The 20822-nt window shown below is 39.6% G+C and overlaps 1 protein-coding gene and 1 long non-coding RNA gene across 2 annotated transcripts; both read left to right on the top strand.

Annotated features, from left to right (window-relative positions):
- The first annotated feature begins 7362 nt into the window (after nt 1-7362).
- On the top strand, nt 7363-9143 carry LOC135570743 (uncharacterized). Its single transcript, XR_010463590.1, has 3 exons — nt 7363-7494; nt 8873-8950; nt 9067-9143. It is a non-coding gene; the product is annotated as an uncharacterized LOC135570743 (long non-coding RNA).
- Nucleotides 9144-14345: 5202 nt separating this feature from the next.
- LOC115121587 (B-cell receptor CD22-like) lies at nt 14346-20602 on the top strand. Its single transcript, XM_065016693.1, has 10 exons — nt 14346-14429; nt 14842-14919; nt 15205-15549; nt 16408-16626; nt 17311-17580; nt 17820-18079; nt 18163-18259; nt 18353-18392; nt 18512-18592; nt 18687-20602. Exons 2-7 carry the CDS (start codon nt 14865-14867, stop codon nt 18193-18195), a joined length of 1182 nt encoding a protein of 393 aa, XP_064872765.1. The 5' UTR covers nt 14346-14429; nt 14842-14864; the 3' UTR covers nt 18196-18259; nt 18353-18392; nt 18512-18592; nt 18687-20602.
- The last annotated feature ends 220 nt before the right edge of the window (nt 20603-20822 follow it).

Raw genomic sequence — 20822 nt, 5'->3', positions numbered from 1 at the left:
CTATGTAAAGATGGACCGACAGGGAGGACTAACTATGTAAAGATGGACCGACAGGGAGGACTAACTATGTAAAGATGGACCGACAGGGAGGACTACCTATGTAAAGATGGACCGACAGGGAGGACTAACTATGTAAAGATGGACCGACAGGGAGGACTAACTATGTAAAGATGGACCGACAGGGAGGACTGTAAAGATGCACCGACAGGGAGGACTAACTATGTAAAGATGGACCGACAGGGAGGACTAACTATGTAAAGATGGACCGACAGGGAGGACTAACTATGTAAAGATGGACCGACAGGGAGGACTAACTATGTAAAGATGGACCGACAGGGAGGACTAACTATGTAAAGATGGACCGACAGGGAGGACTAACTATGTAAAGATGGACCGACAGGGAGGACTAACTATGTAAAGATGGACCGACAGGGAGGACTAACTATGTAAAGATGGACCGACAGGGAGGACTACCTATGTAAAGATGGACCGACAGGGAGGACTAACTATGTAAAGATGGACCGACAGGGAGGACTAACTATGTAAAGATGGACCGACAGGGAGGACTAACTATGTAAAGATGGACCGACAGGGAGGACTAACTATGTAAAGATGGACCGACAGGGAGGACTAACTATGTAAAGATGCACCGACAGGGAGGACTAACTATGTAAAGATGCACCGACAGGGAGGACTAACTATGTAAAGATGGACCGACAGGGAGGACTACCTATGTAAAGATGGACCGACAGGGAGGACTAACTATGTAAAGATGGACCGACAGGGAGGATTAACTATGTAAAGATGGACCGACAGGTAGGACTAACTATGTAAAGATGCACCGACAGGGAGGACTAACTATGTAAAGATGCACCGACAGGGAAGACTAACTATGTAAAGATGCACCGACAGGGAGGACTAACTATGTAAAGATGGACCGACAGGGAAGACTAACTATGTAAAGATGGACCGACAGGGAGGACTAACTATGTAAAGATGGACCGACAGGGAGGACTAACTATGTAAAGATGCACCGGGGAGGACTAACTATGTAAAGATGCACCGAAGATAACTATGTAAAGATGCACCGACAGGGAAGACTAACTATGTAAAGATGGACCGACAGGGAGGACTAACTATGTAAAGATGCACCGACAGGGAGGACTAACTATGTAAAGATGGACCGACAGGGAGGACTAACTATGTCAAATACAGAATAGGATTAGAACATGGCTAATACATCAGAGCCTCACCCTACTGTTGTAGACAAGGATGAAGTAAATATTAGAGTGACACAAATTATACCATAAAATGGAAACTAATAATGTGACTCATGCAACAGTATCAAATAGTATTTGTCACATGTGCGGAATACAACAGGTGTAGGTAGATCTTACAGGGAAATGCTTACTTTACAAGCCCCTTAACCAACTATGCTTTCAGAAGTTACGAAAAAATAAGTGTTAAGTAAAAAATTGAAAATAAAAGTAACAAATAGTTAAACAACAGCAGTAAAATAACATTATAGAGGCTATATAATAATAGAGGCTTATAGAGGCTAATAAAGGGAAAGGGGGATACCTAGTCAGTTGTACAACTCAAGGCATTCAACTGAAATGTGTCTTCTGCATTTAACCCAACCCCTCTACAGGGAGTATCGTACATTCACTTTGGGGGGCACCGGGTAGTTGAGGTAATAATAGAGTTAAAGTGACTATGCATAGATAATAAACAGAGTGTTGCAGCAGCGTCTTGGTCGCCCTTTGATTAGCTGTTCAGGAGTCTTGGCTTGGGGGTAGAAGCTGTTCAGAAGCCTTTTGGACCTAGACTTGGCGGTCCGGAACCTCTTGCCGTGTGGTAGCAAAGAGAACAGCCTATGACTGGGGTGGCTGGAGTCTGACAATTTTTATGGCCTTCCTCTGACACCGCCTGGTATAGAGGTCCTGGATGTCAGGAAGCTTGGCCCCAGTGATGTACTGGGCCATACGGGCCTTTTGATCGGAGGCCGAGCAGTTGCCATAACAGTCGGTGATGCACCCAGTCAGTCAGTATGCACTAATGCAGCCTTTCTTAAAGTTGGGTCACGGACCTGTTAATGGTGGGTCGTGACGTGTCAGTGTAATTACATCATTATTTCATGAATTACTGGAATTGATTTGTCCAAGTGCATCTGCACTCTCTGTTCAGTGCGCGTTCTGCTTAAACAGCATCTCTGCTCAGTTTGGCAGCTGCACCAGTATGAGAGGGAGATGCCTGTGTGCATCGGAGTTGTGTACCTGATCTCTTTTTCTGCTGTTTTCTTGAAGATCACTCGGCTACACACGACGCAGCGCTGTCGTTCAGATTGTTGGCATTTTATAACAGGTGATGATAAGCAATAATACGGGAGTACTAACTAACTCATAGTGGTAGATGTGAGTTTCTCTTTCAATCCCCTGGCCTTGTACACAGCTAATAGCTAACATTCGCCAAAGCAAGCTAGCTACTGAGAGTGCAACCCTAGTAACAGTACAGACGAAGATGAAAAATGATCAGGCCTACTTTACATCTTACTGTAGAAATTATTGTTGAAAACTAGTCTAGGTTGGAACTGTTGCTAAATACAACAATAATTGTTATTCTTAACTGGAATCAACTGTTTGAAGCAAGATGCTTTTTGAGGCAAACACCCTCACAGTTCTGGGTTGTTCATGTACAGTAGGAAGCGATCTCCTGCCTGACTGAGAAAGCAGTAGATGTTCTGGTCCAGTTTGGCACCACATACCTATGTGAGTCAGGGTTCTCAACTCTGACACTTAAAAAACATGTACAGAAACAGTTTCAAGGCTGAGCTTGACCTCAGTGTTGCACTGTTAAAAACAGAGCCCAGAATAGACCTGCTCTCATTAGGACTGTGTGGGGGTTTTCTGGTCTACAGATGTGATCAATCCTTTTATTCCAATTCAGAATTAAAATGATTTATTGTATTTTAACAGCAACAGTTCCAACCTAGACAGATAAGAGTGTTTTCAATGGGGGGAAAATAAACATTAATAGATATTTAATGTCATTGTTATTTTTTTGTGTCTATATTGCATTTGTTTTAGGCATAAGGGCAATGAAATGTACTGATATTTATGTTTAGTTGCATATTTTCCTAAGTTTGGGTCCCAGGTCCCAGGAAGACACAGAATGTTGCATTCGGGTCCCAGGCTGAAAAGGTTTAAGAACCCCTGCACTAATGAGCTAGCAGACGCTCTGAGCAAATCAGAGTAGAAGTGCAGCAAAAGTGTAACTATACAAATGCACTAGTCCAGACCAGTTTGCAAGTTCATTTGAAGGCTTCTAGTTTAAACTGTGTAAGGGAATAGTGTTAGTGTTTCATACTGGAGAGGGAATGCAAATCAACGACGCTGGACAGAGTGGAATCAGGTGTATCAAAAAGGCCGTTTATTGGTCAAAGATATCTTGTCCTGCAGTTTTACGTGCATGGATCTAGTTCATATAACCCGATAAGGAGTCAGGTGAAAAAGAGAACTTATACAAAGGTTACATTCATTTTTATACATAGAATAAAGTAGGTAGAGTCTTGTCGTGACGCCTTCTGAATGGTCCCGTAGGGTTAGAGGAGGACCCGCTCTAGCCAGAGTAGAAGCCCCCAATGGTGCACAGCAGTCTTCTCTTCTGGGCACCCGACCAGTAGAAGGGGGAAAGAGTGTTTATACTAGGAGATGTTTGCGTCAGGGGTTCGTGAGGTAGAGGGGCAGTTTACTATGGCTGGGTGTATGTGTTCATGCGATGGAATGTCTTTGTTTCCTGGGGTCGTAAGACAACAAAGCTGAGGGGATAGTGTTAGGGGGTAGTTTTATTGCTGGCTGTGTGAGCTAGTTCCGGTTTTAGCAGGGGTACGTAGATGACTTGAGTCAGGCGGTTTGGCTTGGCGCTGTATAATATATGAACTATGTATATGAATGTTTACATATATTTATATAACAATAGGGTTCCAAGAATAATAACCAGAAATATTTTGTACAACATTTGAATAGTGACTGTCGGCGAAAGTCACACCGACTAATGTGACCGGGATGACCTGTAAAATGTAAGCTATAGCTGATAGTGTGCATTGATTGCAGCGGTTTCGTGAGCTGGCGACATGCTGTACTAAACTAGTTAACGTCCACAGACTGAAATACTACTGAATCACTGTGATAAACAGTATCTCCTGCTCATGATCAGAAAACATTGCTTCTCACTCACTGTATAGCAACACATAGCCTGTATGCTAGTCTAGCACAGGCTTCTTCCTCCTTGTATGGATGAAGGACTATTCTCTATGATGGTTCACGGAGCGCACTGACTCAGCTCGAAAGCTGGTATTGGGAACAAACAAGTAGGCTATATGATTGACTACTCCTGAGGCTAATTCTACTTGGCTAATTCTACATGTCGCCGGCTATTAACTGAAAACAGAGCAGCAACATGGTTGATCCTCACAATCAATCACATCACCGCAGCAGCCAAACATTGCAACATGAGCATATTGAACGATGTGGGCGAGGTTCAAACACAGCTAGCGAGCACTTACAAAGAAAAAAGGAGCCAGCGCTTAGTAGCAGCAAGCGGCAGAAGGATGCAAGAGCAGACCAGGTCAATAAGGAAGTCGTGAATGATACTAGCCTCTAATTGGTTCCATTCTCAGTTGAGGCGGGCCCTCGGGTTTCCTTTCTGAACTTGCTCCGCTTAATAAATAGCCTACTTTTCTTGTGTACTTATCTGTTTTTGATCTTTTTCTATGGGATTTAGCCAATTCCAGAGTTTTTATAATAGATAAAGTATTGGCTTGTTTTAGTGACACAAAATGAATAATATTGATAAGAGCTTTTAAATAATTTTAGCCCTGGAGTTGCTCCTGATTTGTTTTAATACGTTTTACTTTGTATTGGTGTCAGATATTATTGGGCATTTTATATTTTATATTATGTTATACCATATTGTTCAGTGTCATAATATTGCTTGTTTAATTATCAAATTATGAGTTATTACCTATTTTAGATACATTACATTTTTCAGTTTTTTTTACATTGAATATAGTACAAGTATCATGTAAATAAGCTCAAAGTTAGACAATAAATAGACAACAAATAAATAAATTATGTTTCTTGTATTTCTGCCTATTGTACACATGATGGCGCCATTGAGCAACATAATGCATGAGTGGCTAGCCTATAGGCCAGCCAGGGATACTCCGTTACTGTCAGGAGATAAACTGTAATAGATCAACAATCAGCACGTTTCATCAACAAACACACACACAAACATGCACGCACACACGCACACACACACTGAGTTGGAACTTGCCAGAGTCTTTCCCGGTAGATCAGACGTTGTATGGGTGTGTGCGTGTGTGTGCCTGCGTGTGTGTGTGTGTTTAAATGTGTGTGTGCGTGTGTGTGTTTTTGCGTGTGTGTGTGTGTTTTTGCTTGTGTCTCTGTGTGTGTGTGTGGTATGGGTATGTTGCTCCCTAGACTACTGCATGAGAACTCTAATGTAAGTGGTCCAACAGATTTACTAGGTGGTAAAGGTCTGGATGGACTATTTCTACATTGATCTCATTTCTTGTATTTCTTTGGTTCTTTGGGAATATGGTTTATACTGCTACTGGTGTCTGGAGCTCTACCCCTCTACCCTATCAGACGCTCAGAATTCCATCCAGCTCAACCCTGATTGGCCAAAGGGATACTTCTTCAAGGGGAGTGCACTGATGGGGATGAAGGTCAGTGTCTGAGCTTGCTACTGTGAATATGGAAATTGCTGATTGTGTGTGTGTGTGTGTCGGTCTGTCTTCTCCCTCTCCCCACTCCTTCTATCTCCCCATCCTTTCCTCCCTTCACTCTCTCACCTCATATCCTCCACCTCCCCTCAGTTTTCCTTAAATGGCCTTCTGAATCGGAATGGACCAGGGTTTGAGGCTGCGTGTTGGTACTGATGTCCACCTGACAGCACTGTAGAGATCCAAATGTTGAGTTAGACGTCCCTGCATGATACACAGAGTCAAGAGCCTTCAGTTTAGAGCTTCAGTTTAGAGCTTTAAATCGTATCACCATCGTTCAACACAGAGAGAAAAGTACAACGATTCAACTCCTTTCTGGCAGCAAAGGAAAAACAAGCTTTGTTATTGGTTCCATTGTACTTGTGGGACTATGCTATTGGTCCCATTGCATGTATTTGGACTGTGCCTGCTGTTTGTCCTCCGGTCCAGGGGTGGAGCTGGAGAGCACCAGGCTGGTAATCAGGTACCCAGACCGCTGGATGCAGAGAACACCTCCCTCTCCTCAGAGGACCAACCCTATAGGCCTCAACACCTCCCCAGCCTCCCAGTACGACTCCACAGGGTAAAGACATCCATCTGTCTGTCAAAACATCTATTTATAAACATATATATAAGCATTTATAATGAATAATTATGAGTTATAAAGTGTTACCAATCATCTCAATAAACGTGAAATGGAAGGTGGAAGCAGGAGCTCAGTGTCAGGTGTTTGTGTTTTTTGATTTGTCTTTGTTTTCAGGACCAGGAGGAGTTGGGGTGGGACAGTCTATGTTCAAACACAAGCCTATAATTTGGGATTTCTGTGTTTGGCCTGGAAATGGTTGACAACTCAATCAGAGGCAGCTGATAATCGAGTCCCTGATTGAGAACCAATAACAGAATAATGAATATGAAGATTGAGGAAGTGGGTGATTGTTTTCTGTTGTGTGTCTGCCTATTTAAAAATATGGAACAGGAAACTTGGCCTTGAATGGGGCTGTTCCACCACCAAGTCCTCTGACACACAGCACAGACAGCACACTGGACACACAGTAGGAGTAAGTGTCAATCAAAGTGAAGAGGAGTGTTCCTCTGATTTCCTTCCCCCGCCCCCTCGGCCTGAGCTGTGAAACATGTTTGATTATTGATGTTAGATGATGGAGATGATGTCATCATTAGAATCTTGAGGGGGTTGTTGCCCAGGCCAACGCCTCTACAACAACCATGTTGTAGACACTAAAGGGGGTCAGTGCAGGGTCTTTGATGCAGCTGATGAGGAGTGTACATTAAATGGGTTAGTAGAATAGAATGAATAGAATGACATCATGACCAAATGTAAATGGAACTTTGACCTGTTCCATGTAGAACTCAGAGGGACAAGGCAACACATTCTAAGATATTATAAACATTCCATATAGAATAGTCAACATATTGTTAACATGGTTCTGTATTTAAATGACAGTGGAAATGGGGGACATTTTGTCCATTATAGAAATGTAGGACCCATTTTAATACAGTAACTTTCCTTTTCTGATGTGCTGGTCTGGTCCTCATGCATGTTAATGTCTTAAAGAGGAAGGAGAGGACAGTTCTGTCTCAGCTACTTTAAATATGTATCAACCACAGAACTGACACTTACTAGCAGTTCCCACTCACTACCAGTAAGTTGACTCACTGTACAAGACCTCTCCCCTTCACTTCACTCTGTAAGTACTCTTGACAATATCTGGAAAAATAGTTTTTGGTTATTTGTTTTTAGTCATTAGTCATATACTTGAAGGGTAATGTATCATTTAACTTGTTATGTTTTGAGCTGTGTTTTGGTTGTTACATCAGGGCCAGTATTCATAAAGTGTCTCAGTGTAGGAGTGTTGATCTACATAGTGATGAGATGATTAATCAGGGTAAAATAGACATATTGACAAACATTGTAATACTGCAGTGTGTGTGTGTGTGTGTGTGTGTGTGTGTGTGTGTGTGTGTGTGTGTGTGTGTGTGAGTCACTGTGTTTAGTCTCAGTGTGTATATTTGAACCTGGTGGTCAGTCTTTAGGCTGCTGTACAGCTTGATGGACCGTGTAGTATTGAACATTTATCCTCCTATATTTGAACCTGGTGGTCAGTCTTTAGGCTGCTGTACAGCTTGATGGACCGTAGAGGATTGAACATTTATCCTCCTATATTTGAACCTGGTGGTCAGTCTTTAGGCTGCTGTACAGCTTGATGGACCGTGTAGTATTGAACATTTATCCTCCTATATTGAACCTGGTGGTCAGTCTTTAGGCTGCTATACAGCTTGATGGACCGTAGAGGATTGAACATTTATCCTCCTATATTTGAACCTGGTGGTCAGTCTTTAGGCTGCTGTACAGCTTGATGGACCGTGTAGTATTGAACATTTATCCTCCTATATTGAACCTGGTGGTCAGTCTTTAGGCTGCTATACAGCTTGAAGGACCGTAGAGGATTGAACATTTATCCTCCTATATTGAACCTGGTGGTCAGTCTTTAGGCTGCTATACAGCTTGATGGACCGTAAAACATTTATCCTCCTATATTGAACCTGGTGGTCAGTCTTTAACAGCTTGATGGACAGAAATTTATCCTCCTATATTTGAACCTGGTGGTCAGTCTTTAGGCTGCTGTAATATGGACCTAGAGGATTGAACATTTATCCTCCTATATTTGAGGTTGTGAGAATAAAACAGCTTCAGAACATTCAGAAATATGTGTTTACAGTAATACAGACCTGTTCAATAAGTTGTTGTTGTTTATAATGATGGTGATGATGATGGTGAAGATAATGATGACTTTATTGTATCAATTAGATAAATAGTTTTTGCATCATACTACAGGTCATCTTAAATAGACAGACATGCAACACATAACACATTACATACATTGTGCAATAGACTTACAGACAGTATTCACATAGACAACCATATAGCACAATACAACACAACACAATATGAGCCTGGTTCATTTTCAGTAATGAGGCCCTGGACACCATTTACAGTTTCTACTTCAATGTATCAGGTGGAGTTATTCAGCAGCTATAGAGTGAGTTGTTGTTTATGTTTCTAAGACTGCAGGGTGGGAGATGCAACAATGTCCTTGAGAACAACAGGAAGTGTGTTGGTGGTCTTTCTCTGGTCTGTAGCAGGTATGGTCTCATTCATATCTTGATCTGTTTATCAATCTACTGACATTTCTAAAAGGATATGAATCTCTTTCATGCTATTTTAACTGTTTCTTGGACACTACTCTCTCTCTCCACAGAGTGTCCATCCTGAACCAATTGTGACATGAACACTCCTCTGAACATGAGGACCATGTCCCCTGAATACAACACTGGCAGTAATTTATTATAATAAATTCATCTATGTATTTGTGTTTTATACAGTTTTAAGAATGTCTCTCCCTCTCCCTCTCCCTCCCTCCCTCCCCCCCTCTGCGCCTCTCGCTCCACAGAGTGTCCATCCTGAACCAATTGTGACATGAACACTCCTCTGAACATGAGGACCATGTCCCCTGAATACAACACTGGCAGTCATTTATTATAATAAATTCATCTATGTATTTTGTTTTGAGAATGTCTCTCCCTTCCTTTCCTCCCCCCCTCTGCGCCTCTCGCTCCACAGAGTCCATCCTGACCCTAACAGTGACACAGACTTAAGAGAACCACCACAGAACTTGGAGTGAAGAGAACCAACACAGAACCTGGACTGAAGAGAACCACCACCACCATAGTAACATGAGACACAGTGATGGTGGGTTGTGTTTAGGAGTAGTATTAACATGAGACACAGTGACTGTCACGATCGTCGTTGGAACCATACTCGAACCAAAGTGCAGCGTGATCTGGGTTCCACATATTTATTTAATGAAAAGCACAAAAACAATAAAGAATAACCGAAACGTGACATTCAGGAGTGCTCACAGGCAACACAAAAACAAGATCCCACAAAATGCAGTGGGGAAATGGCTGCCTAAATATGATCCCCAATCAGAGACAACAATAAACAGCTGCCTCTGATTGGGAACCATACCAGGCCAACAGTGAAAAAAAACTTGATTACCCACCATAGTCTCACCCCGACCTAACCAACATAGAGAATAAAAAGGCTCTCTATGGTCTGGGCGTGACAGTACCCCCCGGACTGGGGATACACACTTTAGGGAGAGTGCATGGAGCCAGCACAGGTGGTACCAGACTGGGGATACACACTTTAGGGAGAGTGCATGGAGCCAGCACAGGTGGTACCAGACTGGGGATACACACTTTAGGAAGAGTGCATGGAGCCGGCACAGGTGGTACCAGACTGGGGATACACACTTTAGGGAGAGTGCATGGAGCCAGCACAGGTGGTACCGGACTGGGGAGGCACACTGGAGGCCCGATACGTGGTGCCGGCCCAGGTTTCACCGGACTGATATATGGACATTACAGTTTCTGGACAGCAGGCTACATTAGACTATATATGGATAACAGGCTACATTAGACTATATATGGATAACAGGCTACATTAGATCATATGAATAACAAGCTACATTAGACTATATATGGATAACAGGCTACATTAGACTATATATGGATAACAGGCTACATTAGACTATATATGGATAACAGGCTACATTAGACTATATATGGATAACAGGCTACATTAGACTATATATGGATAACAGGCTACCTTAGACTATATATGGATAACAGGCTACATTAGAATATGTATAGATAACAGGCTACATTAGACTATATATGGATAACAGGCTACCTTAGACTATATATGGATAACAGGCTACATTAGAATATGTATAGATAACAGGCTACATTAGACTATATATGGACAACAGGTAACAGTAGCCTACATATGGATAACAGGCTACATTAGACTATATATGGATAACAGGCTACATTAGATCATATGAATAACAAGCTACATTAGACTACATATGGATAACAGGCTACATTAGATCATATGGATAACAAGCTACATTAGACTATATATGGATAACAGGCTACATTAGACTATGTATGGATAACAAGCTATATTAGACTATATATGGATAACATGTTACATTAGACTACATATGGATAACATGCTACATTAGACTATATATGGATAACATGCTATATTAGACTATACATGGAAACAGGCTACATTAGACTATATATGGATAACAGGCTACATTAGACTATATATGGATAACAGGCTACATTAGACTATATATGGATAACAGGCTACATTAGACTATGTATGGATAACAAGCTATATTAGACTATATATGGATAACATGCTATATTAGACTATACATGGAAACAGGCTACATTAGACTATATATGGATAACAGGCTACATTAGACTATATATGGATAACAGGCTACATTAGACTATATATGGATAACAAGCTACATTAGATCATATGAATAACAAGCTACATTAGACTATATATGGATAACAGGCTACATTAGACTATATATGGATAACAGGCTACATTAGACTATATATGGATAACAGGCTACATTAGACTATATATGGATAACAGGCTACATTAGACTATATATGGATAACAGGCTACATTAGACTATACATGGATAACAGGCTACATTAGACTATATATGGATAACAGGCTACATTAGACTATATATGGATAACAGGCTACATTAGATCATATGAATAACAAGCTACATTAGACTATATATGGACAACAGGTAACAGTAGCCTACATATGGATAACAGGCTACATTAGACTATATATGGATAACAGGCTACATTAGACTATATATGGATAACAGGCTACATTAGATCATATGAATAACAAGCTACATTAGACTATATATGGATAACAAGCTACATTAGACTATATATGGATAACAGGCTACATTAGACTATATATGGACAACAGGCTACATTAGATCATATGGATAACAAGCTACATTAGACTATATATGGACAACAGGTAACAGTAGCCTACATATGGATAACAGGCTACATTAGACTATATATGGATAACAGGCTACATTAGACTATATATGGATAACATGCTATATTAGACTATACATGGAAACAGGCTACATTAGACTATATATGGATAACAGGCTACATTAGACTATACATGGATAACAGGCTACATTAGATTATACATGGAAACAGGCTACATTAGACTATATATGGAAACAGGCTACATTAGACTATATATGGATAACAGGCTACATTAGACTATATATGGATAACAGGCTACATTAGACTATATATGGATAACAGGCTACATTAGACTATATATGGATAACAGGCTACATTAGACTATACATGGAAACAGGCTACATTAGACTATATATGGATAACAGGCTACATTAGACTATACATGGAAACAGGCTACATTAGACTATATATGGATAACAGGCTACATTAGACTATATATGGATAACAGGCTACATTAGACTATATATGGATAACAGGCTACATTAGACTATATATGGATAACAGGCTACATTAGACTATATATGGATAACAGGCTACATTAGACTATATATGGATAACAGGCTACATTAGACTATATATGGATAACAGGCTACATTAGACTATATATGGATAACAGGCTACATTAGACTATATATGGATAACAGGCTACATTAGACTATATATGGATAACAGGCTACATTAGACTATATATGGATAACAGGCTACATTAGACTATATTTATTTATTTATTTTTATTTCACCTTTATTTAACCAGGTAGGCTAGTTGAGAACAAGTTCTCATTTGCAACTGCGACCTGGCCAAGATAAAGCATAGCAGTGTGAACAGACAACACAGAGTTACACATGGAGTAAGCAATTAACAAGTCAATAACACAGTAGAAAAAAAATGGGCAGTCTATATACAATGTGTGCAAAAGGCATGAGGAGGTAGGCGAATAATACAATTTTGCAGATTAACACTGGGGTGATAAATGATCAGATGGTCATGTACAGGTAGAGATATTGGTGTGCAAAAGAGCAGAAAAGTAAATAAATAAATAAAAAAAACAGTATAAAAACAGTATGGGGATGAGGTAGGTGAAAATGGGTGGGCTATTTACCAATAGACTATGTACAGCTGCAGCGATCGGTTAGCTGCTCGGATAGCTGATGTTTGAAGTTGGTGAGGGAGATAAAAGTCTCCAACTTCAGCGATTTTTGCAGTTCGTTCCAGTCACAGGCAGCAGAGTACTGGAACGAAAGGCGGCCAAATGAGGTGTTGGCTTTAGGGATGATCAGTGAGATACACCTGCTGGAGCGTGTGCTACGGATGGGTGTTGCCATCGTGACCAGTGAACTGAGATAAGGCGGAGCTTTACCTAGCATGGACTTGTAGATGACCTGGAGCCAGTGGGTCTGGCGACGAATATGTAGCGAGGGCCAGCCGACTAGAGCATACAAGTCGCAGTGGTGGGTGGTATAAGGACAACATGCTACACTAGACTATATATGGATAACAGGCTACATTAGACTATATATGGACAACATGCTACACTAGACTATATATGGATAACAGGCTACATTAGACTATACATGGAAACAGGCTACATTAGAGTATATATGGATAACAGGCTACATTAGACTATATATGGATAACAGGCTACATTATAATATATTTGGATAAGAGGCTGCATTAGCCTATATGGACAACAGAGTACATTAGCCTATACAGTCAACACAGCATCACTATGGTGATGATGATTGTGATGATATTGATGCCTTTGCTACTACCTGTACTGTCCAGCAGAGGAGGCTGGTGGGCAGATATATAGAAAGACATGCTCATTGTACTGGCTGGAGTGGAATAAATGGAACTGTATCCATTAATTATATTCCAGTCATTACAATTAGCCTCTCCTCCTATATCTCTGCCAACCAGCCTCCTTTATTGTACACAAGGTCCTTTATTATAATACAACAGTGTATGTTTGCTTAACTGTGACTTTGTCAAGTAAACAGTTTAGTTTTTCACTAGTTTATCTAATGTATTTCCAGTGTGTTATGTTGTTATTAACCCAACATTATTGAGGACATTATTATTAGGATGGTGCAGTAATGTTGAGATACCAGTAGGTGGAGCTCTAGTCTAGAACACTGGAACCTTCAGTATTAATTTGATACAGCTGATGAGGAGTGATGGTCATGGGTATTAAATGGAATGGGTTCTAATTGAATGAGATCATAGAACTTTGACCTGTATATACAGAACTCAGAAGGACAAGAGCACACATTCTGAGCAATTGTTCACATTCTAAATAGTATAGAGGGCTTGCAGGTGTGTCACAAATCACCTAGCAACCACACCAAGCCCTCTGTAGTCGACACATTGTTTAAATGGTTCTCTGTGTTGTCAAAATATCACGGTGGAAATATGACACATTTAGCTATTTTTATAAATGTAGTCCCACTCCTCAAAGTACATATAGATATGTTGTCTGTTGCACAATCTCTGTTGAAATACAGTAACATCCCTTTTCTGATGTACTGGTCTGGTCATCTTGCATGTTAATGACTTAACGAGGAAGTATAAGGGCAGTTAAATATGTGTCAACCACAGAACTCACACTAACTGACAGCAAGTTGACTCACTGTACAAGACTTCTCCCCTTCAATTCACTCTGTAAGTACAATTGTCAATATCTTGAAATATAGTTTGGGGTTATTTGTTTTTAGTCATGTAATTGAGGGTAATGTATCATTTTACTTGTTGTTCAGTTTTGAGCTGTGTTTTATGGCCAGTATTTATAAAGTGTCTCAGTGTAGGAGTGTTGATCTACATAGGGATGAGATGATTAAATAGACAGATGCAGACAGACATGCAACACATCACACACATTACATACATAGTGATATAGACTTACAGACAGACAGTATTCACATAGACAACCATATAGCACAATACAACACAACACAATATGAGCCTGGTTCATTTTCCGTGATGAGGCCCTGTACCCCATTTACAGTTTCTACTTCAATGTATCAGGTGGAGTTATTCACCAGCTATAGAGTGAGTTGTTGTTTATGTTTCTAAGACTGCAGGGTGGGAGATGCAACAATGGCCTTGAGAACAGCAGGAAGTGTGCTGGTGGTCTTTCTCTGGTCTGTGACAGGTATGGTCTCATTCTTATCTTTAAGTTGCTCTGTTTATCGATCTACAGATATTTCTAAAAGCACAACCATTTTTATGTTCTACTGTCGACACATTTGGCGTCTCCACTTCACTTTAAATTGTTTTCTTTCACACCTCACTGAGTGAAGCTTATCTGTGGTTTTCATTCACACTCAACCAAAGAGTATCTATGTCTCAACTCAGCAACTATGGAACAAAGTGTTAGTGTGAGTCAAAAGACCTTGAACTTAATGTAACGTCCTTGTGATGTCTAACTGTGTTTCAGTGGTACTGAGTCAGAAAGGCTGGAGTGTTACCTACACCAAGAAGAGTATCTGTACCTTGAAGGGGTCAACAGTGGAGATGTCCTGCTCTTACACATATCCCAGTGGTACAGTCACAACAACCTTCTGGTTCACTAAAAAGTATGCTGTGGAGAATTATGTAAATCTGAGAAAGGACCCAGACTACAAAGGTCGTGTGACGTACCGTAGTGATAAGACGAATGGACACACCCTGACAATCACAGACCTGAGAGAGAGTGACTCAACTGAGTACAAATTCAGATTTATAACAGATCAGACCAGAGGGAAATATACTGGTGATCCTGGAGTCACTTTGTCTGTTACAGGTACAGTGATATTATATATAGTGTTGATGTGTTTAATCACTCTGTCTGTTACAGGTACAGTGATATTATATATAGTATTGATGTGTTTAATCACTCTGTCTGTTACAGGTACAGTGATATTATATATAGTATTGATGTGTTGAATCACTCTGTCTGTTACAGGTACAGTGATATTATATATAGTATTGATGTGTTTAATCACTCTGTCTGTTACAGGTACAGTGATATTATATATAGTATTGATGTGTTTAATCACTCTGTCTGTTACAGGTACAGTGATATTATATATAGTATTGATGTGTTTAGTCACTCTGTCTGTTACAGGTACAGTGATATTATATATAGTATTGATGTGTTTAATCACTCTGTCTGTTACAGGTACAGTGATATTATATATAGTATTGATGTGTTGAATCACTCTGTCTGTTACAGGTACAGTGATATTATATATAGTGTTGATGTGTTTAGTCACTCTGTCTGTTACAGGTACAGTGATATTATATATAGTGTTGATGTGTTTAGTCACTCTGTCTGTTACAGGTTGATATTATATATAGTATTGATGTGTTTAATCACTCTGTCTGTTACACAGTGATATTATATATAGTGTTGATGTGTTTAATCACTCTGTCTGTTACAGGTACAGTGATATTATATATAGTATTGATGTGTTGAATCACTCTGTCTGTTACAGGTACAGTTACATTCAATATAGTTAAACTGTTGAATTCCATTTAGTTCAGGATAAATGTCTTGGTTTGTATTTATGTCTGTATAACATAGGATTTCCTCCATCTTTGTATTAGAGTGATAAGTCAGTGATAAAGGGATTTACAGTGATATTGTTTTTTTCTCCAGGTCTTCAGGTGAAGGTGACTGGTGGACATCAGGATAAGACACTGACCTGTAGCACCACCTGTACTCTGACTGACAACCCCACCTACATCTGGTACAAGAATGGACAACATCTAGATGAGAGCACCTCCCCCCAGTACAAAGACTCAGTCTCCAGGAACTATGATGACAGTTACTCCTGTGCTGTAAAAGGCCATGAGAATCTCCTCTCTCCTGCAGTTTGTAAGTCTGGACTTTTTAAAAACACATTTCATATAAATACAGTTTAGTTCAGGTCGAGACTTTTGTCAATTAATCAATGATTATCGATCATTGTTTAGTAATGATGGTTTTCACTACTGTAAACTGGTTAACTAGTTGTATTCTACTTCATAAACAACATCAGTGTATACTGGAAGATATTGTAATAAAATATTTATGAGATGTTATATTGTATTTAAGGTCAGAAGTGTTGGAGTGTGACTTACACCCATCAGAGTATTTGTGCCTTGAAGGGGTCAACAGTGGACATATCCTGCTCTTACACATATCCCAGTTATCATGAGATCAAACAAGCTTTCTGGTTTACTAAATGGTCTGGCATGGAGGCTGAAGTTCTGAGCTCAGTGCCAGGGTATGAGGGTCATATAGAGTACCTTGGGGATAAGGAGAGTGACTGTACCCTGAGAATCACAGACCTGAGCTCAGCACCAGGGTATGAGTTTCATATAGAGAACCTTGGGGATAGTTTGGTATATTAACATTGTAGTGACAGATATTGGCTCCACATGATACTTGAATGGATCATCTTCAATAAGAGGATGGATCTAAAAGTCATTGTGTGGAAAAGTACATTTGTGGAAAGTTTGTAATATTTGTACCTGATTTAATTTGTACTATTTTTAAATCCACTGTCTTTTACATCAGATGGACCAAGGAACACCTCAGTGTCAGTCAGTCCCTCTGGTGAAATAGTGGAGGGCAGTTCAGTGACTCTGACCTGCAGCAGTGATGCCAACCCACCTGTCCAGAGTTACACCTGGTGGTACAAGAAGAATGGAGGTGACTATCAGAGTATGACAGGACCACAGCATGTCTTCAGTCAAATCCAGTCATCTGACACTGGAGAGTACTACTGTGAGTCCCAGAATGAGATGGGGACAGACTGGTCTAGGACCATTAACATGGATGTGAAGTGTGAGTAAAGTACAGCTCAGTGGTTGAATGAGAAGGTGGCAAAACAATTATAACTAAATGAACTAGTCCTGAAGTACAACATCTCCAAATGAGTATTTGTTAACGTTTTGTGTGAGTTAGAGTTTTAGATAGTTTTTTTGATATTAACAGAGAATATATTTTTGACATGTGATTTGTAAATATACTACTGTCGTAAAAATACTACTGTCCTTTCCGTCGGACAAATGATCCTTTACTAGATGGCCCAAAGAACACCTCAGTGTCAGTCAGTCCCTCTGGTGAAATAGTGGAGGGCAGTTCAGTGACTCTGACCTGCAGCAGTGATGCCAACCCACCTGTGGACAAATACACCTGGTACAAGAAGAACGTAACCTCACCAAAAGCATCAGGACAGAGTTACACCATCCATAACGTCAGCTCTGAGGACAGAGAGGGATACTACTGTGAGGCTCTGAACATTATAGGAGAGAGACTATCCCTGTCCATATTAATGTTACATGTAAGTATGACACATTCTGTCCATTTTTGGTGCTCTGTAATTTTACATTTTTCATTCTGACATCATGGATTTATAAACCCAAGATCCTGCAGCAGTGTTTTCCTGGGTTCCTGTGATGGGGGTGGGGGCTGTCCTGACTGCTGGAGCTCTGCTACTCACCATCTACTGCTATATGAAGAGGTGAGTCTCTCATTGAGATGTACTGTATTAGTAACATATCAACTTCCAGTAGAGGTCAGTAGAGAGCAGAACTCACTCTGTCCCTCATTACAGGAGATCCACAGGAGGAAGTGATGCCACAGCAGACACACAGGTAATAATGTCAACAACCCAAGTTATTTCAATACCAATACAGCAGAAACAGACAGGAAGCAAATACATTTATGTATGTGTGTTTTATACAGTATTGTGTTTCTGTGTCTCTCTCCGCAGAGTTTCCATCCTGATCCTAACAGTGAGACGTACACAGCTCTGAACATGAAGACCAGGTCACCAGAGTACGACACCCTGGCGGTAAGTATTTTATAATGCAGTTTGTGTGTCTGTGTCTGTAAAAGTGTTAGAGGGAGGGGTTTGTAAAGTGCTCATTCAATGTGTCTTCTTTCAGAATGTGAGGGACTTCGCAGTGACACAGCCCCTCAAATAGACACTTAGCCCTCCAATTATGAAAACTTCAGAGAACCATCACAGAACCTGGACTGAAGAGAACCACCACATAACCTGGATTGAAGAGCTACAGCATCAAACCAAAGCTAGGCCTCACAATGCTATTCACGTACTATCATATTGCTTTCTTATCTATTAGGTTTTCCAGACAATGACCTTTAACTTTTGAGTGAATGCTGGAATTTAGATTGTTCTCCTAATGATAAATACAGTATGTATATAGATGATCAATACAGTATGTATATAGATGATCAATACAGTATGTGTATAGATGATCAATACAGTATGTGTATATATGATCAATACAGTATGTGTATAGATGATCAATACAGGATGTGTATAGATGATCAATACAGTATGTATATAGATGATATATACAGTATGTATATAGATGATATATACAGTATGTGTATAGATGATCAATACAGTATGTGTATAGATGATAAATACAGTATGTATATAGATGATATATACAGTATGTATATAGATGATCAATACAGTATGTATATAGATGATCAATACAGTATGTGTATAGATGATAAATACAGTATGTATATAGATGATATATACAGTATGTGTATAGATGATATATACAGTATGTGTATAGATGATCAATACAGTATGTGTATAGATGATAAATACAGTATGTATATAGATGATATATACAGTATGTATATAGATGATCAATACAGTATGTATATAGATGATATATACAGTATGTGTATAGATGATCAATACAGTATGTGTATAGATGATCAATACAGTATGTGTATAGATGATCAATACAGTATGTGTATAGATGATCAATACAGTATGTGTATAGATGATCAATACAGTATGTATATAGATGATATATACAGTATGTGTATAGATGATATATACAGTATGTGTATAGATGATCAATACAGTATTTGTATAGATGATCAATACAGTATGTGTATAGATGATCAATACAGTATGTGTATAGATGATAAATACAGTATGTATATAGATGATATATACAGTATGTGTATAGATGATATATACAGTATGTGTATAGATGATCAATACAGTATGTGTATAGATGATCAATACAGTATGTGTATAGATGATCAATACAGTATGTGTATAGATGATCAATACAGTATGTGTATAGATGATCAATACAGTATGTGTATAGATGATCAATACAGTATGTGTATAGATGATCAATACAGTACGTATATAGATGATCAATGGAATAGATTATGCTTCTGCTCTTTTTCTATAAGATTTTGTCATTTCCAGATTTGATTACATTTCACGTCGAAATATGTTGAACTATTCATTAGCTCTGCTCCTTCAGGGTAGCAGTAAACTATACCACTCCCCCAGCAGGAACACAGAACCTAACAGGTGGAGGCTAGGGTGGTGGGAGGAGCTAAAAGCCAGCTCATAATAGCAGCAAGTGGCAGCAGGATGAGTGAGCAGACCTGGTCATCCTAAATAGACTGCCAAATAAGGTAGGCGTATGTCACGCCTTGACCTTAGTTATCTTTGTTTTCTTTATTATTTTGGTTAGGTCAGGGTGTGACAAGGGTGGTTTGTTTAGTTTTTGTATTGTCTAGGGGTTTTTGTATGTCTTGGGGTATTTCTAGTCTAGGAGTTTATATGTCTATGGTTGCCTAGATTGGTTCTCAATCAGAGGCAGCTGTTTATTGTTGTCTCTGATTGGGGACCATATTTAGGTAGCCATATTCTTCTGATATTTTGTGAGTTGTTATTCTATGTTCAGTTGCCTGTTTTGCACTAGCCATATAGCTTCACGGTTCGTTTTGTTGTTTTGTATAGTTTTGTTCAGTGTTCTCTCTTTCATTAAAGAGTTATGTACGCTTACAATGCTGCGCCTTGGTCTCCTGTTTATGACGACCGTGACAGTGTAAATGATACTAGCCTCTAATTGGTGCAATCTTAGCCTATGTGTCAGCTGAGACGGGCACTCAGTTTTTTTTAATGAACTGGCTCCACTTAGTTTCAGAAAGAAAACACCACAGAGAAATATGTTTAACAATTTACAGTGTATTCAGACCTCTGGACTTTTTCCAAATTTTGTTACATT

Source organism: Oncorhynchus nerka, unplaced genomic scaffold (genome assembly GCF_034236695.1).
Source record: "Oncorhynchus nerka isolate Pitt River unplaced genomic scaffold, Oner_Uvic_2.0 unplaced_scaffold_907, whole genome shotgun sequence".
In the NCBI taxonomy this organism is placed as follows: Eukaryota; Metazoa; Chordata; class Actinopteri; order Salmoniformes; family Salmonidae; genus Oncorhynchus; species Oncorhynchus nerka.
The sequence above is the reverse complement of the archived record's forward strand: the minus strand, read 5'-3'. Positions and strand labels throughout refer to the sequence as shown.

What these genes read in the sequence shown, in the direction of transcription:
- LOC115121587 (XM_065016693.1), top strand. Translation starts at nt 14,865, where the DNA reads ATGGCCTTGAGAACAGCAGGAAGTGTGCTGGTGGTCTTTCTCTGGTCT. An exon ending in TCTCCTCTCTCCTGCAGTTT is followed by an intron (nt 16,627 to 17,310) that starts GTAAGTCTGGAC and finishes CTTTTACATCAG; the next exon opens with ATGGACCAAGGAACACCTCA. An exon ending in TGTCCATATTAATGTTACAT is followed by an intron (nt 18,080 to 18,162) that starts GTAAGTATGACA and finishes TATAAACCCAAG; the next exon opens with ATCCTGCAGCAGTGTTTTCC.